This window comes from Diabrotica undecimpunctata, chromosome 1 (assembly GCF_040954645.1).
Source record: "Diabrotica undecimpunctata isolate CICGRU chromosome 1, icDiaUnde3, whole genome shotgun sequence".
In the NCBI taxonomy this organism is placed as follows: domain Eukaryota; kingdom Metazoa; phylum Arthropoda; class Insecta; order Coleoptera; family Chrysomelidae; genus Diabrotica; species Diabrotica undecimpunctata.
This window is the reverse complement of record NC_092803.1, coordinates 178,320,588-178,346,081: the sequence shown is the minus strand read 5'-3', so window position 1 is coordinate 178,346,081 and position 25,494 is coordinate 178,320,588. Positions and strand designations below refer to the sequence as shown.

Sequence of the window (25,494 nt, the reverse complement as noted above, 5' to 3'; positions counted from 1 at the left end):
TACACGGTTTGCCAAAAAATATTAATTATATGTAAGAGTTAACAATATCCATCTCACCTGAGCTTATAAAGTACGACTCAAAAAAATTACACCGGATGATAAAATGGATATTTCAGAAAGCCATAAATGGAGAACAGCTCCCAAAGGAATGGACGGGGGCACATATGACATCTATATTTAAAAAAGGAGATAGAAAACGATGCGAAAACTACAGAGGAATAAGCGTAATATCATCAATAGGTAGATTATATGGGAAGATACTGCGAGAAAAGATAGAGCAAGCGATAAAAGGCAAAATGGGGGAGGATCAGGCAGGCTTCACGGCAGGAAGATCATGCATAGACCACATATAAACACTGGAACAACTGTTGAAAAAGAAAAAAGCAAAAAATAGAGATATACATTTGGCATTTGTGGACCTGAGAAAGGCGTATGACTGTACCAAGGATAGAACTATAGGAGGCAACGTACAAGTTAGAAATACAGACGGAACTCATAGAAGCTACAAAAGTTCTGTATAAAGAAAATAAAGTGTCCATTAAAATGGGAACAAGAATCATAGGAGACTTCTTCACCACAACAAAAGGGCTCCTGCAGGGTTGTTCCACATCTCCAACCCTATTCAAAATATACTTAGAAAAAGTCTTGACTACATGGAAAAAAAAAATGGGAAGGCATGGGAGTACCGGTACGAAACGAATACCTATATACGCTAAGCTTTGCAGACGATCAAGTAGTGATTGCACAAGACAAAGAAGACCTCAGTTACATGATGAAGAAACTACAAGAATATACCAAGGCTGGCCTAGATATTAACCTCGCGAAAATAGAATACCTATCTACAAGTGAAGAGGGCATAGAAGATTTACAGATTGACGACAAAGCAAAGATTAGGACAAACAAGAACAGCAATCCGACAACTTAACTCAGTATGGTGGGATAGACACCTAAATATGAAGACAAAAACACAGATTTATAAAACATTAGTGAGAAGTATTATGACATATGGGGCTGAAAATTGGATTATAAACAAGAAAAACAGCAGTAAGATAGTAGCAACAGAGATGGAATGCCTGCGAAGATGCTGCAGAGTAACAAGAATGGATAGGAGAAGTAATGACGAAATAAAGCAAAGAACAGCAATAGACACAGACATACTAACATATATAGAACAAAAAAGACTAAAGTGGTATGGACATGTAAGAAGAACTAGCGACAGCAGAAGGATAAAGAGAATAACCGAATGGAGCACTATAGGAAGGAGGAAAAGAGGACGACCCCGAAGATCCTGGAGGAACGAAGTGGACGACGCCATGAGTAAGAGAGGCCTAAACGATGGAGAATGGGACAACAGAGAAAGATAGAAACGGTTGAGCTATTGGAGGCAGTGAATATTGTAGAATCCCTAAATATATAATAATATCCACAATTCATATTTTTTGACAAACCGCGTATATGACTGAAAACATTTAATATTTGATGATTGTATTTTAGGTATTAGAAAATGTAGAACTTTTTATAAAGAATAACTTTTTTTTCATAAAACTAAAAATAAAAAATTTCCCATATGGTGCCGACTTAATTGGACATCCTGTATAAGTTATCCATGGATCTGTTTTTCATTGCATTGTGTTTATCCATTGCAAACTTGAAAGATATAAAAGCATCAGAAGAGTAAGCCATCTCTTTAACCTCTTGAACAAAATATATGACAGTGGGATTATACCAACTGAATCGTTGCAGTCAACTTTCATTGCAATATGCAAAAAGAACAGAACAAATAGTTGCGCAGACCACAGTCTGACAAGCTGGATGAATTATATATTAAAGGCATTTCTTCGAGTGCTCCACAAAAGACTCTTCAAAAAACGTGAAGAATTTAGTGGACATAATCAGTTCGGTCACAGATGGTTATGATCACCTGTGGTTCAGTTTTAAAAGAGGATTAGGAACTAGAGGAAACCATATCGTACGCAAGTACTATTAACTTCTTTATAACTATCAAAAGACAACTTAAAAAACCAAATCATACGGAACCAAATATTACGGAATAAAAATTAACAAAAATCAAACCAAATGGATGATTATAAATAGTTGGAATTTAAACCAAATACAATCACTAATAGATAACGAAGCCATAGAGAGAGTTCTTCTTCTTCTTCTTTTTATGTAGGCATGACTGTCTGTTTTTCAATGTGCCTCCAGTAAGTTGTCGTTCCATCGTTTACGTGGTCTTCTTACTGATCGTCTTCCTATTGGAGAACCGTCTTTACTACTCTATTTTTTGTCATTCGGCTTGTATGATCGTTCCATTCTACTCTTCTAGTTCTTACCCAGTTCTTGATGTTCTCCACCTTGCATCTACGTCGTATATCTGTATTTCTAGCTCTGTCCCATAGTGTCTTACCGTCAATTTTTCTAAGTGTTTTCATCTCTGCTGTTTCTAACATCCTTTTTCTCCTCTCAGTGTCATGTCATTATTGGTCTGGTGACTGTTTTGTAAATTCTGTCTCTCATTTCTTTCCCAATATTTTTATTTTTTCATATTGTTTCATTCAGGTTCTCCATATTGTTCATATAATATTGGACGAAATAATACAAGTAGTACGTAAAGGTCATGGTTACAGAATGGGGAACAAAGAAATCCAAATATTATGTTATGCGGACGACGCCGCATTAATCGCCGAGACAGAAGACGAACTCCAAAGATTAACACACATCTTCAAAACAACAGCCAAGAAAATAATATAATAATATCAGCAGAAAAAACCAAATCTATGACAACATCTAAATACCCACTACGATGTAAAATCGAAATTGATGGGAAAATAAAAAAGCAGGAAGCAAGGTTTAGATATCTGGGAGTAGATATAACTAGTAATGGAGATGTTGAAGAAGAGGTACGACAAAAAAGCTTAAAAGCAAGTAAAGCGACGGGATCTCTTAATGACACAATCTGGAAGTACAAACACCTAAGACAAGATACAAAAACAAGAATCTATATAGCAGCAATTAGGCCTATATTAACATACACGGCGGAGACAGGAGCTGACACATCTAAAACGAGACGACTACTAGAAACAACAGAGATGAAAATACTTTGACGAATATCAGGGAAAAGTCTGTTGGATAGGGAGAGAAAAAAACATAAGAATAGCATGCAATATAGAAGACATAAATATATGGGTGACAAAACAAAAAACAGGTGTGGAACACATTAGTAGAATGGCAGAGGATAGGATAGTACGAATAGCACGAGATAAGCCACCGAACGGACGAAGAAGTATTGGCAGACCAAGCAAAAGATGGTGCGATAATTTAAACAATTTAGGAGGCTAATATTGAAGAATTAACAGGCCTTAAAGCCGACATACAAGAAGGAAGAAGACGAAGAAGTTTCATTCAGCCAACCTGCGGCTTTGTTCGCTCTATTCACTTGATCTTTCACTTCTGTTTCGAGCTTTCCGTAGCTAGATAATGTGATGCCTAGATATTTAAACTCCATCACTTGTTCTATTATCTCAACTTCCAGCCCCAAATTACATCTTAGTAGATTTGTGTTTTTTTTTTTGGAGAAATTAACATCTTATATTTGCTGGCGGTTATATTAAATTGGTGCACCTAGTAGAGATAGACAGAATTATCATTTTAAATACTTAGGCTATACAGTTAATGGCAAATAGGACTGTAGACGAAGATATACGAAGCAAAATAGAGAAATATATTCCTTGAATTCACTAAATATATCTGTTGAAGATAGGCTCATCTTGACTTACATGACAAAAACGCGCTTTCGGGCGCAAAGAACGATCGTAGCTTCAAGACATAAGAAATTGGTGTGAAGTGAGGAATTTTCTGGCTATATTCAGGAAAGCACAATTCACAATTCAACGAAAACAGAAAACATGCTGTACGTGTAAGACACCAAAAGATTTTTAAGCATTTTCGTCTTAAACCTTCGCTGTGTTCATTATGTGGTTTACCTCTTACTAAAATTATGCATAAGTCAAGGCACTATATTTGTGAATGTACACTTCCCGTCATATAAAACTGGTACACTTTTTTTTCCCAATGTAAACCTGTGTTCAGACTGGATACAATGATCCGTGAATCAATTCGTTGTTGCCATCACAGATAACGGAATTGCACAAAATCTAAATATAAAAAATAACGTTCAAAAATGTATAAAGTTTTTAGATAGGTATTATTTTTATCATTAACAACAAAAAACTGTATCTAATAAATTTAATAACCAAAGATAGGGTTGAGCTAATATCCAAAATGTTTAAAGGGAACATTGGAATGCATCTACTGTAATTTTATACTTCATTTACCTACCGAACACGAACTGTATTTTGTGTCAATAAGTTCAGTAACAGGCAAACTACCAAGATTAAATTATTATTTATTACAAGAACAATAAATGTGAAAAAATAACATTATACTTTATCCTACGTATTATAAACTATAAAATATCCGGGACGAAAAAACTCTTTTCAAAACGTGACAGTTACAATCCAATATCTCACTGTAATGTTTTATTATAATAATTTAAAGTTATGTTTAGATTGATTATCTATCATTATTTTTGAATTGAATTATTTTCATAGATTATAATAAAACACAAATCAATGTGTGGGTACTTAATTGAGATTATGTAATAGGAGAATTTTTTAGGATGCATGTTTAAATAAATGTGACTGACTGATAGAGAATGCTCGATAATGTTTTAGTTTTTAGTATACTCAAAACTGGCGGTCTGTCGCACAGCCCTGATTTTAGCTGGTTTCATTTAACATTTTCGTTGAACTGGTAACAGTGCCCTAGAAATTAGAATGACACATGTGACAAGATCAATGTACACAACTTAAAAAACACGATTTTTGGTTACAAGAGTTGTACCAGTTTTTTATGACGCGAACGGTACCTTACAATAGGTGGCTATTGTATCTACTGCCTTAGACACATAAACATATAAACACGCATTATTATTAGTGTAAATTAATATTAGTACCTTTCACATATTAGTATCACAAACCTACCTGCGAAGGCAGCACACCATAATGCAGTAGCACCATCTATAACATATCCGTCAAATCTAACAATACCCTCCTTTTCCAAATTAGGTTCATAGTTTGTTAAAAGCGATCTCACAACTTTATCATGTCCTTTCTTTGCGGCTATCATAAGAGGAGTACATCGTTGCCCAGCATCGTCCACCGTCTAATCAACAATATATAGATATAATAGCATACTGTACTGAGTTACCATAATATATGCATGGTGAAGCATGTTTATTATGATAGTTGATTACGATAATCTAAACCTAATGTTTAAAGAAATATTAATACAAGAGCTTTGTTCTTCGATAAGATGGCCTAATATATATATATAGATAGGCCATATGAACGCTGTTCATATGGTATCAGACTTTCTGCCTCCTTTCGTGCACTTTATTAATCAATGATAAGTCTTTTCATTTGGGTTCTTTGTAAACAAATGTTATTTTCTTAGCTACTTTATTCTTTCTACAAATTTGTATATTGTTTAACTCTGTGTAATAGATAGATACATACAAACGTAACACACATTATTTGTGTAAAAAGGACTACTATCTAACAAACATATTATAAATGACAGAGCAAATACAGAACTTATGTTATAATCAATAACTTTTGTTTTGGTAGTGATAACGGTTTGTAACTTGTATATCTAATCTGCTACTTATCATTGTTCAAAACACAGTAAACAGGATATTTTAATGAAATTATTATTATCGGAAATATTTTCTATGTTAATACTAGATACTTAATAATATGCATGTTTTTAAGGGTTATTTTTTTCACACCTTTTTTCACTAATATTTCATATATCACACATTGATGAAGTGATTCACTGTATCATAATTCTAGAAGTGAATTCTAGTTACTGATATTCAGGGCCATATTTTCTCACAACTTCTTGACATTTTGTTTAGGAGCTAAGTCAATTCCAATGGCAGTTTTGGCATCTAAAAAGACATCATTTATCTTTCCATGAATTTCAACAAAATGAGAAGAGTTCTATGTAACAGGGATTTAAAACTGGAACTAAGAGTTAGGTTGGCGAGGTGCTATGTTTTTTCGACCTTATTTTATGGAATGGAATCTTGGACCTTGAATGCTACATCAATGAAAAAACTGGAATTATTTGAGCTGTGGGTGTACAGAAAAATTCTGAAAATATCATGGACAGAACACGTCACAAACAAAGAGGTTCTGAGAAGGATGAACAAAGAAATGGAAATTTTAAATTCAATAAAAACAAAAAAATTGGAATATCTCGGATATATTACACGTGGAGAGAAATACACCTTGCTCCAACTGACCCTGCAGGGAAAGATCCAAGGAAAGAGAAGCATAGGGAGGCGTAGAATGTCATGGCTGCGCAACCTGAGAGAGTGGTACGGATGTACATCAAATGAACTTTTCAGAGCAGCCGTCTCAAAAGTTCGAATAGCTATGATGATTGCCGACCTCCGCCGCGGAGATGGCACTTGAAGAAGAAGATCTTTCCATGGCTCTGTACATAAGCAACTAGCAGTAACATATTTTTTTATGTCTATTTTAACTACTTATCCATCATGTATCTTAAACTGATAATTTCTTTCATCATCATCGGCTCTATGACTCTATGTAAGTCTTGGCCACTGATACTATTTTCCACCACTATTGTCAGACTTGTACAGTTATCTCCAATTTACTTTACCAAAATGTTGTATTGAGGAGTCTTTCCTCACTTATTTATAGTACATATCCCACCCATCTTATTTGGTATGCCTTGATGAACCATATTATGTTTGTAATAATAAACTGGACACAGCATAATAAACAGCAACAAGCACAAACCGCAGTGTCTCAACAACCTCCACAGCCTCAGCAGCAACCCCAACAGCAATCTCAACCTCAAACAATGACGGGTTATCCTCAGGCACAGCAACCTCCGCAGTACACCCAATAGCAGTCTTAGCACCATCAGAGCTACTCCCAAGGACAAACTGTTATACAAACCAATGAACAACAACAAATGCAGTATCAGCTAGAACAACAATATCAACAACAATAAAGCATAGAGCAACAGGCTCAACAACAGCAACAAGAACAGGTTCAGGCTATGCAAAACCAGTATATCCAACAGCAGCAACAACAGCAGCAACATCAACCAACGCAACAAGGGGATGGAACAGTTATTTATCAACAACAGCACCCCATTATGCAACAACCGGAGCAACAGCAAGCTTTTAAACAACCACAGCAGATACCGCAGGATCGGCTTCAAAATCCTCCAGTAATACAGAGACAACCTTCTGTAGAGCCAGTGCAACAACAAACTATTATTCACAAACAGTCCGCTCTGACTCATTTTATGCAGCAAAACTATTTGGAAGGACAACCGCAACAGGCTGAGTACCTACAGGTGCAGTCTCAGCAGCAGCAACAACAACAACAGGACACCCATAAAATATCTAGTGTATCTCAACCGGAATTGCTGCATCCGGTTCCTCAACATCATGAACACAGACTAAGCGTTGATAGTCAAATGGATAAAATTCCACCAGGCATTATGCAAGACCAGCAACAGTCCCTTGCCAATTTCCAACAGACTTACCAACAACAACAGCAGCAGCAGCCGACATATGCACAGGTAGTGCAACACCAGCCCCCAAACTATCAACAGCAACAGACCTACCAACAATCGCCTGCGAGTTATCCACCTCAGCAAACTTATCAACTACAAGACAGTCAAAATTACCAGCAGCAGAACTACCAGCAGCAGAACTACCAGCAGCAACAAAGTTATCAGCCAAGTCAACAGGAACCCAGGATGAATATTATTCCAGGTTCTATAACTCAGATTACTCAGGAAATGGGGCAGTAGTATGTACAGCAACAACAGAGCTTTCCTCAACAGCAGACTCAACCACAAGCTACTTATCAACATGTACCACAACAAACTCAACAAACAAATTTCGCAACTCAGCAGTCTTATCAACAGAGTTATCCTCAACAAACAACCGCTCATCAACAGCCGCAACAGACCTATCAAGGACAACCGTATGAACAACCAGAACAGCAACAAGTTTATCAGCAACAGTATGTCCAACCTCAAAATATCGATCATTCCCAACAGTATATTCAGCAACCAATAGAACCTACTTAACAGTATATTCAACAGCAAAGTATTGACCCTAATCAACAGTATATGCAACAAAAAATAGGGCCTACCCAGCAGTATATTCCCCAAAGTATTGATCCTTCACAACAGGTTCAATCCATGGAACAGACACAACAACAGCCACGTCAGTATATTCCTCAACAACCCAGCCAGCAACAGCCAATACCACAGCAGGTAGTACAGAGCGAGCCTACCATGAACCTGGTAGAACTTAAGCAGAAATTAGCACAACAGCACATGCAGGCAACTAAACCACCAGAACAGCACCGAACTTCGACCGTTTGTTTACCTCCGATGGCTAATTTTGAGCAAAAATATGTTTCTTAAGTCCAGACAGCTCCAGTTCCGGTCTCACACAAGAATAAAAAAAATCGATAACGTGAACACAAGATAACACAACGCAATAGAATTGTGAATATAAGAGTGAAAATAAAGAGCGCGAGGTAAATTAATTGTGAAACACACTTTGAATGTACACAAGAAATGGCTCAAATTACAAAACTTACTCTTACTCAAAATCAGAATTATCCGAATCATCGCTCTCGTCATCAAGTTGGACTATAATCGGTTCCATAAATACATCTACCTCTATATCTACATCCCACACCTTATTTTCTATTTTCTCCACGTGACCGATGCACTTTCGCCAGTTGTCTGCGGTAACGTTTACGTATAGCTTCGTCGAATAGTACTTTAACATCACATAATTTAAATGTAGTATTGCGACATGCTACCTCTGTTTTCACTTGTGTCCAAATCAATTCAATTGGATTCAGCTCACAATGATATGGTGATAATCGATGAACAAGAACTCCTTGACTAAGAGCCATTTCGTCAACAACATATTTATGATATTTATGTTTATGTTGTCGTGCAATATTTAACAACTCAGGTTTAATCATTGATCTGTCATAAGCGATTTGTTTCTTATCCAGCCAATCAATGATTTGTCCTTTGCGACAGCTTGTTGTTGAAAGCTTTTCTACCTGTCGACTTTGGTAGGGAGCATTATCTAAAATTATTACCGAACCCGGTTCTATTGTCGGTAATATGGACGAAAACCAAGTTTCAAATCTCTGAGCGTCCATGTCCTCGTGATAGTCACCAGATTTTTTTGACTCAAAACATAAAAGTCCACCAGGAAGAAAACCATACTCACTACCAATGTGTGTGATAATTAGACGTCGACCTTTACCTGATGGCGCCTTAAGGCCTGTGGATAATCCATCAACAAATGCTTGCCTACTGCTTGTAACATTTAAATCGTGCCAAACCTTGTTTACAGTATGGCCTTCATTTAGCCATGTCTCGTCTAAATAATAAATTTTTCTCTTCTCGGTGCGATATTGACGAATTTTTTTTATATAATTGCGTCTCCATATAACGACTTCACTTTTTTCTCTGAGACTGCTTTGCCTACATCTTTTCATATATTTGAAATTCATTAAATGAAGTGTGCGCAGTAATACTTCTCGTGAAATTTTTGGCAAACTATCGTCGCTGTTGATTTCTGCAGAAATTTTCTTCAATGTCGATTTAGATACGAAAATCATACTCATGGAGTACCATTTGAATGAAGGCCACGAGAAGACAGAAGAAGAGTATAATATTTTCATATAAAAATGCGTGCACGTCATTCAAGATTTAGGACGTCAGAACCCCACAGCGTTGCCAAAACATCGGAATAGTTAGTGAGGAATTTTTAAACTGTCAACTATTTGTCAAATTACTATATTAACAGTAAATACACTTAGTTTTAAGATTACTGCAACACACTAAAATACATAAGAAAACATTTTAATACAAAATTATATATTCTAAATTTTAAACTTACCTCTTAGAGCATTAATAGTAAAAACGTCTCGGCATTATTTCTTGTTCAAAATAATCTATCTTACATGAAATTTTATCAGCTTTATACAGACTATTTAGTTGTTTTGGCATAGCACAATCACAATAAACAATAATAATTAGTTTTTAACGCTATTAATCCAAATTTAATATGTATTTATAAATACAATTTATTAATATATAATATATTATGATCAGATCGTGTAAGAAATCAAAACATAAACAAAATTCTTGCTCTAAAAAAGCGGCAACACTTTAAAAAATTTTGCCATACGCTGAACTGTCAAAAAATTTGAAGTATTCCCATATTAGTTGCGTACAATTGTCTAATATATTTAATTAAAATTATTATTTTGTGGCATATTAGACTTAAAGAGTCTTAAGATTATTATACCATGTTGACGCCTATGAAAGATCGAGCAGTTCCGTATTGGTTTCGTATTATTAGCAGTGTTAGGAAAATTTGAACTCTAAGTTTGACGTTCTGGAAATTTTAAATATAAGTGACGTCACTTTATATACATTGTGACGTGCACGCATTTTTATATGAAAAATACTATAGGCCCCAACACGCTGTAGGGATGATTTAACAAAGGTAAATATTACCTGAATGAAAGAAGTGCAAAATATTAAAAAGTAGAAGCGAATAGACGAGGCCTATATTCGGCAGTGGACAACACAGGCTGAAAGATGACTCCAAAACCATATATTTTAAATAAAAACTAAAATTCCTCTCATTTTTAAAACATTTGCAATACTTTATTAATTAGTACAAAACATACACTTCTATTTAGTTATGAATAACCTCTTATTGTTTATAATTAAAAATGCCAATCCCAGAGCTATCTAAATGTCTTTGAAACTGTCTATACAAGTGACTCATAGCTTCGAGAGAAATTATGCCATTGGTATATGATTCCAGGAATGCTGCGTATTGACCATAACATTTGAAGAGATGTTACAAGGAAATTGCATAGCGATAAAAAGTCATTTTGAAATAGATATTTGCAATGTAAAGATACATTGTATAATATAAATTAATTCGTAATGTTGTAAGTAAAGTTTAAACAATTGAACGGTAGTTTCACATTACAATATTTTACACCCAGAGAAAATCCGTATGCAACACTATCGTTTTGTTGACTGCCAGTATTAAATAAAAAATATTATAATTCACAAAGAAGTGATTGAAAATATCCACTTACCAAAGTTAACATACAAACGATATAAATAAATTGTTAATAACCACACAAACATCAAACACTTTACAGACAATTTATAAAAATAAATATAACAAGTTAAGAAGCAATAGTTTATGGCAGTTACGCTACTGATAGTAACTGATCATAGTGAAACAATTAATCTATTGATAAGCCGGCCACTTCATTTTTACACTACAGCTGTTCGGGAGCTAATTGTTGGCATTCGTTACTCAAAAACGTGATTTAATGTTGTTATCGTATACTGTGTCGCCATGGTTTACACTAGGTTTAGTTACACTGACTAATTTACATAAAATTAATTTAATTAAATTTTGCTGTATGTTCAAGTTATGGTCCTGTACTAAGTATTTGTCACTCCATTGTATATTGGTGGTATACTGATTCCAATCAGGGTATATGTTAATCATAACAGCTTTCTAGAGACTTCCATTTCGACCATAGCCTTCTATAACACATCTGTGTTTACAGAATCATACACTTGTAGATTTTACAAAGATTTGCTGTATGTCACTGTGATGTTCCCAGTTCTTTTCCAATTATTTAGCTGCCACCTATCACATATCAGTCCAGCTGACCATTAGCCTGGTCAGTCCATGTATCATCATATATTTGAGAGCTCATTCAGATTAAGAATAGGCTCAAATTTAGATTTTTGCCAATCATGAGGTATCATCCACTATTATATCTTCATGATACAAACTATACACTCACAATGAAGCTGTAACTTTTTTACTTGAAAATCCTATTACTGTAGGAGATCAGCCCATGAAGTTAAACAATAAAACTGCTTTAAAGCCTATCTCTGAAATCATTATATTTAGCCACCTTTCTGTATTATGTTGTGAGATGATGTTTATTATAAAAGAAATTTGAAAAACATTGTTTTTCCACACATTTTGATGTTAAATACAGTAAAGCAATCAAAATTGTTATATTTATCAGAAATGATGTATAGAAAATACAATTGTTTTTATTTATTTTCAATAAAGAAAACAAAAGTTAACCCAGTCCTCCATATTAAACAAATGTATTAAGAAAACAAGAAAACTCCTGTTTTGGTGATCATAATGAAATTATAATATTAATGGTAGTATTGACTATATTGATACCTATGTAAAATAGAATGGTATGGTTGTGAGTGCACTTTTTGGTATAGACATAAATCTTTATTAAACAGACTCGGGGTTAATTGTTTCAATGTATTAGTAAAATTGTATCAATGGTCAATATGAATAAAATGTAAAAATAGTTTACATACTGACATTTTGACTTTTAAAACTAAGGAAGCAGATAAGTTAAAAATAAACCAACAGTTTATTTATCTACCCTAATATTTTTATATTAAAAGGTGTCCAGTTAGGGTAATTAATTCTATCACCCCAAATATCCTGTTAAAGTTAAGAATCCAGAATGTCATGAAAAATTACATTAACAATGTAGAAAATAATTTATCACTTTTTGTGGAATTTTTGAAAATTACATATAAATATTGTACTATAATTAGATATTGAAAAATGTCCATAAACTCCCTGTATTTTAAAACAAAGAGGTTTAATTATATATTTACATAGTTTAAATTTTGAATGTTGACAAAACCAATAAAACAAAACAAAAATAGTAACAAACATTTAAATTTATAAAAGTACTAAAAAAGCAAATTAGAAAATATAAGAGATGTGAGTATTTAGGCCTTAACTGCACTAAAGAGGGTTGATTAGAAGGTTAAAAATAAAAAATGGAATAAAGGATTTAAGAAAACAGAAAAACAGTTTTTGTCCACTTTAAAAATATATTTATAGATGGTTAAAAACTCATGTTTTAATCAGAAATCAAAACAATAATCAGAAACGCAGTTAAAATGATTTAACATATTTTAATAAATAAAAACTCAGATTTGAATCTCAAACCTACAATGTTTAAAATAAGATATCCTATAATTATATCTAGAAATTTCCTGATTTGTTATAGCAAATTACGATTTCAAGCGGTCGCCTTGAAAATTTTGAATGTATGATAAACATAAATTTAGATTTTTCTAAATAAAGATGTGATAAAGAACAGCCATTTAATAAGATGATTCAAACATAATCAGAATTGCTTGATCTAAAGTGGGCGTAATTTTCCACAAAATATGCGTTTTATAGGATATAAAGGAACAAGGGATTTATTGAATTAGCATGATTAGCAGTTTTTTGAACATACCTCGTTTAAAAGTTCATTAACTTTATTTTTGTCAACTTCACCAATTGATGTGTATAGGGCAATTGACATACCATCCTTCGATGCAAAATATATACGATTTATTAGATGATCATCCGGTATGTATTCGTATTTAACTGTACACATTTTACTTCCTTAATATTTAAAAATAATAATTTACTTTAACAATGTATTTGAAGTTTATCCTTGCTCACATATTTTAAAACACTGACAGTACTGACAAATGACATTCAGAAACGTCTTTTCCCGACTTTTGGGCTAAATAGGAGTTGCCAGTTTAATTTTTATTCCTTGAATATAATGAAATTTTCTGAAATAGATAAGTATGGTACATTTCACGAATTTGCGACTATTTTGAAATAGGAATGACTGGTTTTGACTTAAACCAACTTAAACGGTCCGCTATGTTGAGAAAGTTAATAGCAAATTCTCCCAATATTTGAAGCACTGTCACAGAATAATAAAAAATCAGAATCTGCAATCAGAATGCCCACTCTGCTTTCAGTCCGCTAGAAATTCAATAGAGAATTGGGGATTAGATCCAAATTCGGCGTATATTTCTTGCCAGAGCCTATCACGAGTTGTCTTTGACCTTTCTTTTATTGATAGCCTGGAATCCCATAAAGGAGGTCTAGCCATCACTCAACTTATTAGCAACTCTTCCACAGTATATTCCTGCTCAAACAATAATAATGTAAAAATGTTTTGAAAAAAATTACTACAAATCTTACATTTTCGATTTCGTGGATCTCCTCCATACTTTCTTCTATGTTATCCATAAGAAATTAATAATTTATATTTAATTTAATAATTTATAGAGCAAGAGCAAAATTATAACAAACAATAATCAAAAAATTGACCATTGACACTTACACTTTAATACGGAATTTCGTATCCGACAACGACAATCGCATATGACTAGCTTCCAAATAGAAACTACGAAAACAGACGATTTTCGTATGTCGGAGGTCGGAAATCGGATACATGGGACTCCGCCTTAAAGATGAAATTGTTTTAACTTTTTCCCATAAAACGGTTGTTTTGTAACCTAATTGTATTCCAATAGTTTAACATCTGTACATTCAATTTATTGAGCCTGACTTTTAATCGAAGAAGCTATGTTCGTAAAGTTCATAAAACGCTATTATTATGTCTACTTGGTTTAATTCGCAAAAAAAAACAAAACGTAGAATTCGGCAAAGAAAATATTAAAGTGGTAAAACAGCAATTACCAGCCAAACATCCAAACAATAAACAAAAAATTGACCATTTAAGAGTTGACAGTTTATACGGATTTTCGTATCCGACAATCGCAACAATGTGACTAGCTTCTAGCTTCCAAATAGCAACTACAAAAAAAGTCAATTTTCGTATGTCGGATGTCGGAAATCGGATTATAGGATACATGGGACTCCGCCTTAAGACTGTTCACGGTCAGAAGTGGGGAGTGTGGATTCAGGCAGACAGACGATCGAGAATGTTCAAAATATTGGAACTACTCGCGACGAAAGGCAATCGGTTCGAAATCGGTGCCACATATCAATAAATTTATTTATTCTCGGTAATATGGTAATTACAGTAAGATTTTACTGTAAGTTTTTTGTTAAAATACTCAAGGTACATTATTATTACATAGATATAATGTTATTGTACGAGAGGGGGCGCGGTGAAAATAATTATGGAAGATTGGGTCGCAAATGGTAAAAGGTTGAGAAACGCTGGTCTATGAGTAATATATCCAACCTGTATATCTTTTATATTACATATAACAATATATTCTTATATACCTACTTTATATAACTTCTATATTATCCTTTTTTTTTTATTTTTACCCTTTTTTTACTTACCTATTTAGCTCAAAATCTCACTACAGGATCACTACGTTAGAAAATAAAATTAGGAAAATATATTGATAATACGTTGCCTGCCAGTCAAAAAGTGGCTGCAAATATTAATTCAATTAATAGTAATTCATTTTTGAACAAAAATTTTATTTCGTTTAATTATTTTTAAATAAAATACGCTGGTCACATACTACCAGTATTTATTATGATTGGTTGAATGTTAATGTCAACCATTTTTTTTCTACGTTACATTGGTTTAGTGCCTCTTTTCCACATATTTATAACAGCACTATCAACATGTCCATCTCTACCAATATACTTTTTGTAATATGACTAATACGATAAAAAGGTATTCTCAACAATTCATGGTCGTGTTCTCTTAGTAGATCATCAATTATTCTTTTCGGTTCATTTTTACAATTTGTAATAATTCAGGTTTTGTGAGTTTTGGTACTAGGTCACAGAATAATAAACAATCAGAATGCCCACTCTGCTTGAAAAAATAAGTACGCGCATCTCGTTCGCGCAGACGGAATCAGCCATGTTTTAGTCGGAACCAGTGCTGTTCAGTGGAATTTTATCTGGTGCGCATAGAAAAATTAACCCGGTTTAATTTATTTACGGCAACTATAGACATAATATGCACTATTTTATTCGTACTTTTAGTTGAAGAATAGATTAAATTATTTCAAATGTACTAAATTATTAATATCTAAAAATTTAAATTATAGTTCTGTCGTAGCTTGTCACAACTTTCTCAATTCGAGTCTATGTTTCCGTCTAAAATATGGCGATCGTGTGCTGACAAACTTCAAAGGTGGCATCTGACCATCTGAGAGTGGGCATTCTGATTATTATTCATTCTGTGACTAAGTAATGATTTTCATTCTAGTTGAAACAGTGGACGGTTGCTTTTCTAAAAGAACATTGTGATATGGAGCATTATCCATCACAATTAATGATGACTCTTCTAACTTGGGAATTATTTATTCACTTATCTTCTTCTTCTTTTGGTGTCTCACCTCTGTGGATGTTGGCAATCACGTTGGTCCATACAACTTTGTTGACAGCTGCTCTAAATAGATGTATGGTAGTCATTCCTGCCCACTGTCTGATGTTCTTCAACCACGATGTCCTTCTGCGCCCTTGAGATCTTTTGCCTTCTATCTTGCCTGGTAAAATTAGTTGATACTTCTCATTGCGCATCACATGCCCTAAGTATGTCATCTTTCTGATTTTCACGATACGCATAATTTCCAGATCTTTATTTATACGTTGGATCGCGGTGTTATTTGTAACATAATGGATATAGGAAATTTTGAGCATGCGGTGGTAGCACCAGATTTCGAAGGCTTCTAATCGTTTGGATGTTGCCTCTGTCAAGGTCCAGTCTTCGACTCCATATAAAAGGGTAGAAAATACATAGCATCTCAAGACTCGTGTTCTTATATCAATGTTCAGGTGCATATTACATAAAATCTTCCTGATGTGATTGAAGACAGCTCTCGCCTTTTCTATACGACATCTTATTTCCTGTGAGTGGTCCTATTCCTTATTTAGGCTGCATACAAGGTATGTATCCAAGGTATGTTATTATATAGGGTATATAAAAATATAGGTATGTTATTATATATTGTATCCAAGGTATATATTCACTTATCCATTTAATAAAAATTTCATTGTTCATTTCCCCATGATAATCGGCTAATTTAGATTTTCATAGGCATTCACGTCTTCTAGGGTATCATACGCCGTCCTCTACAAATTTTTGTGGTTAAATTAGACGTTTCTCTCTCAAAAATATCCATTTATACTGTTTATAAAAATGTTAAAATAATGTACAAAAACTAATAATTATATTTATACAAAATTTATTTTCTTAAAATTTATACATGCCATATACCAAATCCTATATTTTAAAATCAAAATAAATGAGAAATTTACAATGTTTCAATTTTTTTACACTTAAGACTTTTTAGTCACATTTAATGTCGCTTACACACTTGAGAATTCATTCGCACTGTTTTGCTGACATAGATACTAGCCGAGCCGAACGGATCCGCACGCATCGCTCAGCCCCAGCCGAGAGTTGTCGGTACTTCGGAAAGTGAGTAGGCATCAATTTCGTGCTCGATGTGTACGGGGATAGTAATGAATTGGAACGCATACGCTAGTTAACCTTATTGTGCAATTTATTATAAACTATTAGTAATTTAGCTCGTCGCATTCAACGGGAGATCCAATCAATTGCCATCTATAGTCATTCATTAATTTAAAAAAAAATAAAAACGGCTCGTGGCTCTTGGGGAGTGCCGACTGAAGTGAATACTTCTTATAGCGTGTTATTACTATATGATAATTGTTAATATTTTTTTATAATAACAACACACGTTTAAGTTCTTTAAAATTCAAAAAATCTTAATTTTTTCTATAAAAATTTTGTTTAATGATTTTAGTAATTTTTAAAATTTGTTAAATATTATGTAGAATTTATTCATCATTTACATTTTCAGTATTATCATGTATTTATGTCTAATAACTTCATTTTGATTATATCATTACATTTAATTTAATTTAATTTTTTTTATTTAATTTTATTTAATTTTATTTAATTTTGTTTAATTTTACATAATTTTGTTTAATTGTATTTAATTTTATTTAATTTTACTTAATTTTATTTAATTTTTATTTCATGACGTTTGTTAAACGTCATTTCATTTTTATAATAAGTACAGTCGGAAAAATGAAAGATTATCCATAAACGATCATATCAATCACTTATTTTGTATTTTCTGTCTTTTTCTATAACAAACATTTGTTATTTATAGAAAAAGACAGCAAATACAAAATAAGTGATTGATATGATCCTTCATGGGTAATCTTTCATTTTTACGGCTGTATATAAATGTAAATGTATATAAAGATTTTTTATACTCTCCTACTATGACAGTAACCCAAGGTTAGTAAATAGACAGGTTGTCGGGTAACTTCACACCAATCAGCGTCGAGAGTCCAATGGCGGAAATGACGTCACTGAGAATGCTACATTCAAAATCATTTACTTTACTCCTTGAAATGAACTCGATAAGTAACAATGATTGAAAATATATTATTCTATGTATATTAAAAAAATACGTTTGGAATTTTAATGACAATATATTTAATTTTATCTTTAAAAAATGTGGGAGATACCTACAAAGTTACAGAAATAGTAGAATATTAGTGCAACTAAATATATGTAGTAGAATGGCACTACTACTAAATTAAACTAAATGTAGGTTCTTTCTTGTGTATATATGTGACTAAAGCATGCAAATGTACTATATTTGAATACAATTAACTTGTTTAAATTATTTTGAGTATACTTTTGAGTTGGGGATAATGCATATAGTGCAAAACGTACTTAAGCGTACTAAAGTACCTTAGGTTAAAAACCCTTGATAATTATTTTTGGGGCCAGCGAGCCTTTGTTTTCTTTTAAATATTACTTGTAGTTGATTAGGAGTTAAAAAGTTCTCTAATCCATTATTTACGATTGTTTTCAGTATCTTCTTTTTCTAGAAGTTTTTGTTGAAGTTTCACGTTTTCTTCTTTCATGTTCCTTAATTCTCTTTTTAGTATAACTAATTCTATTCTTTATTACATGAAGGTTTTTCTGGTAAATCAATATGTTGGGTAGAAATATTCATGTGTATTATTTTTGTCTGCTCCTCTTTAGTATTGTATTCTGTAAAATTATATGTCCGGCAACATATGTGTTTTCTCTCCTGGTCACGTTTTTTGATCTCATACTTATTTCTTTTACATATTCTTCATTTGGTAGTAGAAATTTATTTCTTTTTTTACTTTCTTTTGTAAAACTCAATCTCAAAAATAACTCTAAGTCAATGAATTAACACCATTTTTTTCCAACTTTTTAGGTTGTATGTTTAATGGTTTAGCTTTTAAATAGCTTATAATCTTTCATGCGAAAGTGTAAACTACAAACTCTTTTATTAACACACAACCACTTATCCTTCCTATGACACTTGCTGATCCATTGCTTTTGAATTTTTACATTTTTTGGAAATGTAAAAAGCATTAAATCCCTTACATCCAGTTTGGACTTTTTTGAATTATTTTTGCAGATTGCTACACTGCAAATATTTCCACCAGTTATTTGAATCAATAGAAAATACTTGAATTAATTTATGTTAAACATTTACCTTCACTATATAATATAGCAGAAATAAAATCCATTAAGTAGGCGCTTAAAGCAACCACATTAAATGTATTTTAACACTTGTATAACAGTTTTGGAAGCCCCAAGGAAACAGAACAAGAGAAAGGCCCCGTAAAAGATGGATAGACGACGTAGAGAGGGATCTTAAATCCATGAACATCAGGCAGTGGCGAAGGAAAGTATCCGACAGGGCAGAATGGAAGAACATTGTTAAGCAGGCCAAGACTCACAAAGGGTTGTAGCGCCATTAGAAGAAGTAGAAGAAGATAACAGTTTTGGGGTTCAAGTTATATACTAAAAAACACTCAAGGATATCTATAGACACATTATATCTCAAGATATAAACATAAACAAAAACACTAACGATATTTAACAACAAAATATATTCTCCAAACCACTTATCCTATTCTGTTCTCAAACCATTCGTAAAATTGAACCTCTGGGTGACGTCACGGTGACATATTTCATTCTGTCAATATCACAGTTACCATGCAACCTGTCTTTTACTAACCTTGATAGTAACCTATATTTTATATAACAAAATATGATTGAAATATCAGATGTTGGTAGTTCAGATTTTTTTCCTAGGTGGCGTAGTTACCCTACCGGACAAACAGTGTGACTTGTCGTCCTAGCCTTTTATATAGATAGATATATTTCTTGCGTAATAAAGAAACAAAAAATGGAAATGTCTCAAGACAGTTAACTTTTACTTATCGGCCATTTCCGAAGATTTTTTGAAATTCAAAACATAAATTTTATTTCAACAAACTTTAAAAAGAAGATGCATGGCAGCAACTTTCAGACCTAATGAAAATGACAAAAAAGGAATGCCGGAAGAAAGTGGAAAGTCTTAAAGGTTCATATCGGAAAGAAGGAGCAAAAATTAAAAAAAAAACTACCGCAATTGGCCCACATAAAGTAGACTTTACACTACATGATTTTATCATATGACAATATCATATGAGATTTGTTATGATTCCTCGTTTCTACCATGTGTTAAAAAATCGTGTTTACATTGCATGATAAGTTATGACTTATGATATGAGTGACAATGAGTGAGGTTTTATTGATTTTGTTTTGTTTATGGTCATAGAGATATTAGACACAGTATAGGTATCAACTATTAGATTTTTGAAACCATTATAATGGAAAATAAATCTTTGATTGCATTGGCTTCCCGACTTTTAATAATAATACGCCGGCAACAACTGCGTACAGCGTACAGCAGTAAGAAGAAAAGATCAGACGCCTTTGGGGTTCGCACGTGGCTCTTACGAAGAAATCGTGGACAGGGTATATCAAATTTAGTGTTGATATTATACCAAATTAAAAATAATTAATAAAGAAACTAAACTAAAATTATGACTAAGAAGACTATAAAACACTAAACTAAGAATAAAATAAACTAAATAAATAATAAAAGAAAAATACGACACAATAGCACACATTAGATAATAGGTTCAATATCAATGTACTACTACTACTACTACTAGAGAGATATCGCAAGTGCATTTTTATCGCACGCTAATAGCGGAATACGCTATTTTGACATGTACGCAAGCGCATAGTGAATGTTACGTTAATAACGGATAAGGGCTTCCGCTATTTGGGTCGAAATAAGGGGTGGTAATTACGTTAAACGATAATTTGACATTTCGCATAAAACATAAAAATATTTGATAGAATACAAATTTAGAAACTTAAAACTGTGACTGTGGATTATCTTGTTTAGCAATCTAACCTTATCTATGTTGTTTGGTTTGTTTTGAGAAACACGTGTGTTTTTATTTTGTTTAGACAAGTTTTATACTTTTTGTGCTTAGGATATTAGTTATTTATAAGTTATTAATTATTATATATACGTTAAGATATTTTATATTATTTTCTAACGTTTCTTTTTTAAATATCTGGTAAGTAAAAGTAAAACACACTATTAGTTTGTGCATTATTTTAAATGGGTTAGGTAATTTGTTACCTATTTAGAGGTAATAATAAAATATTTACGTTTTTACAGAAGATGAACAAAAGAATCAGGTTTAACTCCGACGATGATCTGGCTTTATTGAGGCAAGTAGTAAGTCAGAATGTTTTGCAACAACCAGAACAATGGGAGGCACTGAGAGAAAATATGACTGTACTAACAAAGAAAGAATTCTCAGTCAGAACGCTAAGAGACCATTTAAAACATTTAATGGAAATTTGGAAAAAGAAGGATGCTGTAAATAGAGTCAGGTAAATATTTTCACATAAAACAAATCTAATTTGTCTTCATTCCTACGTAAACATTTTCAGATCAGGAGTTGAAGAGATTTTTTCGGAAAGAGATAATCTACTTCAAGAGATTTGGGACATTGCTAGAAGAAGAAAAATTACTCCAACTAAATTAAAAAGAAACAAAACAAAACAGGAGCAACAATCCTCAGAAATCGGTGTTGCTCTAAGGGACCTTGCAGCAAAATATTATGCCAAAGATGAGTTAGACATGTCTATTGATAATGAAGAAAATGTCATCAGTGATCATGACTACACTTGTGGTAATGTTGATACTTCCATACTTACTTTTATTAAAAAAATATGGAATTCATAAAATCATGGTAAATGTGATTGGTTACTATTAATCATAACATTTTTTTTTTCAAAATACTCCTTTGTACACAGAATTTTATTTTGTATGTATTACTGTTATTTTAGTTGCATCAACTTCTCGAGAAACTCCTGAAGTGGTATATGGGCAAACACCAGATGAAGGAACTGTTAATGAGGGTCCCATCAAAACACTCAATGATGGAACTGCTGAAGAAGGTCCCAGCAGCAGGAAACAAATAGCAGGTTAATTCTAACTTATCATAAATATTATTCTGACAGTTTAATACTTCCTCTGTGAATGTTTTCTAATTGTTCCAATAAAAACTACGACATAACTGTATTATAATTAACACAAAATGTAATATAATTGTTTAGGCTATATTTTGTTTTAAAGAAATTTATTTATTTTATTCAGGGCCAATCCGTAAACGAAAAAATCAAAGTGCAGGTCTTCGTAGAAGTGGCTTAACTTTCATTCAAGAAAGAAGTGAGAGAGAGCACAACATTAGAGTACGGGAGCTGGAATTAGAGGAAAATAAATTGCAGTTAGAAAAAAGGAAGGTTGAAGTTCAAGAGCGGCAAATAACATTAGAAGAAAAAAAAACAGAACAACAGCTACAAATTGAAAAAGCCAGATTTGAATTGGAAGTTTCTGACCGCAATAGCCTGCGAGAGACAATCTCAGCCCAGAGGGAATTAATTCAATCACTACAATCACAATTAAAAGAGTTTTTAAAACAGATTTAATGGTAGATTAAGGCAATTAACTAATGTATTTAAAAAGGAAAATATATAAGTAGAATAAATTATTTAGTATAAGTGATGATTACTTAATATTTTCCCATTTAAGAAATGAATGTAAACAAGTCTCCTCCTAGTGATGATGCCGTTTTGTAAACGGCATCATCACTTTACTTATATGTAAAAAATTACTTCTGATAGATCAAGGGAATTATTATTAATAAATTAAAACAAGTAAATTATTGTTATTGTATAAACTTCAATTCTAAATTTATCATATTAATATTAATTAAATATCATATTAATGAAACTTCAACTAGAGCTTTAAATATGTTGGGATTTATTCTCAGAAATTGTAATCAGTTTTCATCAAATACATTGTAAATTTACTTTTATGTAGTTTTTTCTGAAAATGCTATTTTTTATATTGTAGTGTATTTACATTATTTGGATTATGTAAATTATTTATTTTGTTAATATGTGGTTTTTAATTTTTTTCTAGCATTTCATTGTTTATTGAAGTTGAAATATTTAAATAACTAATTCAATTTTTGTTACATACTTGTAAAAATGGTAAATCTGTAAATAAATGTTTTGTCATGACAATTCTGGTATATTGTATATTTAATTTTATGTATTTTTTCTGAAAGTGCTGTTTTTTTACATTATAATGTATTTACATTATTTGGATTATGTAAATTATTTATTTTGTTAATATCTGTTTTTAATTTTTTTCTACCATTTCATTGTTTATTAAGGTTGAAATATTTAAATAGGTAAATTTTACTAGAAATAAAACTAATTCAATTTTTGTTATGTTTATTTTTTCTTAAATTCCTAAATATTCTTCTACAGTGGGTGACACTGTATTAAAAAAATCTCCTGTTTCACTGCCATACAAACAAGTATGAATATTTGTAAATAGAACTGCTACCTTATATATACTTTCTACATCTTGTAGCAAAAGTTTTAAATTTTTTTTGTAGTCCACAAATGCAAATAATGCAGCTACTCTTTGAAAACCCCACTCGACAGATGTTCTTAATACTTTCATTGATGCATTAAATTGCTGTTCATGGGGTAGTAGATTTGGTCTAGCTCCATAAGGGCACATAAGAAGCTCCCTAATACCATAGGCCTGATCGCCAAATATAACAAACCGTTGGTTTCCATAAACTGCTGCTGCTTGTAATTGATTGTATATTCCACTTTCCCGAAATATACCTGCATCATGGCGTCGGCCAGGGTATGCTCCTAGCAGACTCACTATTATTCCATCTGGACATATAATGGATTGATATTTAACACAATGCAGTCGTTTATGTCCAGAATAATAATTCTGTTGGTCTACTGATGGGCGGCATATTGGTCGAATAGTACCATCGATAAATCCCCAACAGTTTGGTAAACCTCCACCATTATTTCTTACTGCCTAAAATACAGTATTCAAATAATAAACAAATACTTATATTTAACACTAATACACATCACACTTTTAAATTGAACTTACAATTTACTAATGTTTGTATGTGGAGAATGATTACCGGATTGGAAATTAAAACGTCAATAAACATCACATTTTTGACAAAACAAGTTAAGACACTATCTTTAAGTTACCAAAATTATGGAATAAATTTATAATTGTGTAATAACATTACCTGGGAATAATACTCCATTTTTTCAATATTAAGCCAAGCATGGTTTCCTAAATCATTTAAAAGGTGGCCCCAAGTGTTTATAATAAAATCTATCATGTAATTTATTATATGGGATAAAGACTGCGGGGATAGACCAAATAAAATTTGTATATCCTTTAGACGATTAGGGTAAATTAACCTTCTTAAAAGGATACAGAGAGCAGTTAAACCTAAAAATAATAAACTTTAAATCATTTGATACAACTACATTTGGTATACTTTGTTTACCTGCTACTTTATTCCTATTGGCAGTTCGAATTTCATTTGGAATTCTTAACAAATTAACCAATAATCTAATGTTATCGGAGCTAAACCGAAAGAAATCTTTACATTGACTATTGGTTAAATCATTAAAATTAAAGTGCACGTCTACCTGCTCAATATCTTCTCCTTGTAGCAAATTAACAAGAATTAAGTCTTCAATTTCGTTATCATCAGCACCAGCTATTATTGCTGCATCAATTTCCAAATCCATTATTCAATAAAAAAAAAAAACAGTTAAGTACAAGTAGTTATATTCGAGTATGGCTTTATGGCTCTATGACTAACATTAATTTCTAGGTTACAGTTAATGCCAAACGTCGGTTGTCATAATAACGTTAAGTCTTATCGTACCCCCCAGACAGAGTTGCCAGATGCGATTTTCTAAATCCCCCACTTAGAAACTGAAATTCCCCCAAATTTAAGCTTAAATCCCCCAAACTTAAAATTTTGTCGCATAATAACAATTTTTATAAATTTGAAAAGACTGTAGACTAGAACAGACTGTACTATAATTTTTTATACTATTTATACTAAAACAATGAATTAGAATAATTTTTCATACTAAAAAAATGAGAACAATTTTATTACTTCACGATTTATAAAAACTGATGTCACCAGTGATGTCAGTT

At 32.3% G+C, this 25,494-nt stretch overlaps 2 protein-coding genes across 2 annotated transcripts in view; one reads left to right on the top strand and one right to left on the bottom strand.

Annotated features, from left to right (window-relative positions):
* The window catches only part of Fem-1 (protein fem-1 homolog B), a 29,082-nt gene extending 15,267 nt beyond the window's left edge, over positions 1-13,815 (bottom strand). The window contains exons 1-2 of the mRNA XM_072520642.1: positions 13,491-13,815; positions 5,043-5,223 (exon numbers count right to left, since the gene is read on the bottom strand). Coding sequence (XP_072376743.1) covers positions 5,043-5,223; positions 13,491-13,634 — 325 coding nt within the window. The 5' untranslated portion in view covers positions 13,635-13,815. The remainder of the gene's footprint in view (positions 1-5,042; positions 5,224-13,490) is intronic.
* Positions 13,816-21,072: 7,257 nt separating this feature from the next.
* LOC140432613 (uncharacterized) lies at positions 21,073-23,916 on the top strand. Its single transcript, XM_072520641.1, has 5 exons — positions 21,073-21,487; positions 21,592-21,809; positions 21,870-22,111; positions 22,269-22,406; positions 22,579-23,916. The coding sequence occupies exons 2-5, from the start codon at positions 21,595-21,597 to the stop codon at positions 22,908-22,910; spliced, it is 927 nt and encodes a 308-aa protein (XP_072376742.1). The 5' UTR covers positions 21,073-21,487; positions 21,592-21,594; the 3' UTR covers positions 22,911-23,916.
* Positions 23,917-25,494: the final 1,578 nt, after the last annotated feature.

What these genes read in the sequence shown, in the direction of transcription:
- LOC140432613 (XM_072520641.1), top strand. Translation starts at nt 21,595, where the DNA reads ATGAACAAAAGAATCAGGTTTAACTCCGACGATGATCTGGCTTTATTG. An exon ending in TGATCATGACTACACTTGTG is followed by an intron (nt 22,112 to 22,268) that starts GTAATGTTGATA and finishes CTGTTATTTTAG; the next exon opens with TTGCATCAACTTCTCGAGAA. An exon ending in CAGCAGGAAACAAATAGCAG is followed by an intron (nt 22,407 to 22,578) that starts GTTAATTCTAAC and finishes TATTTTATTCAG; the next exon opens with GGCCAATCCGTAAACGAAAA.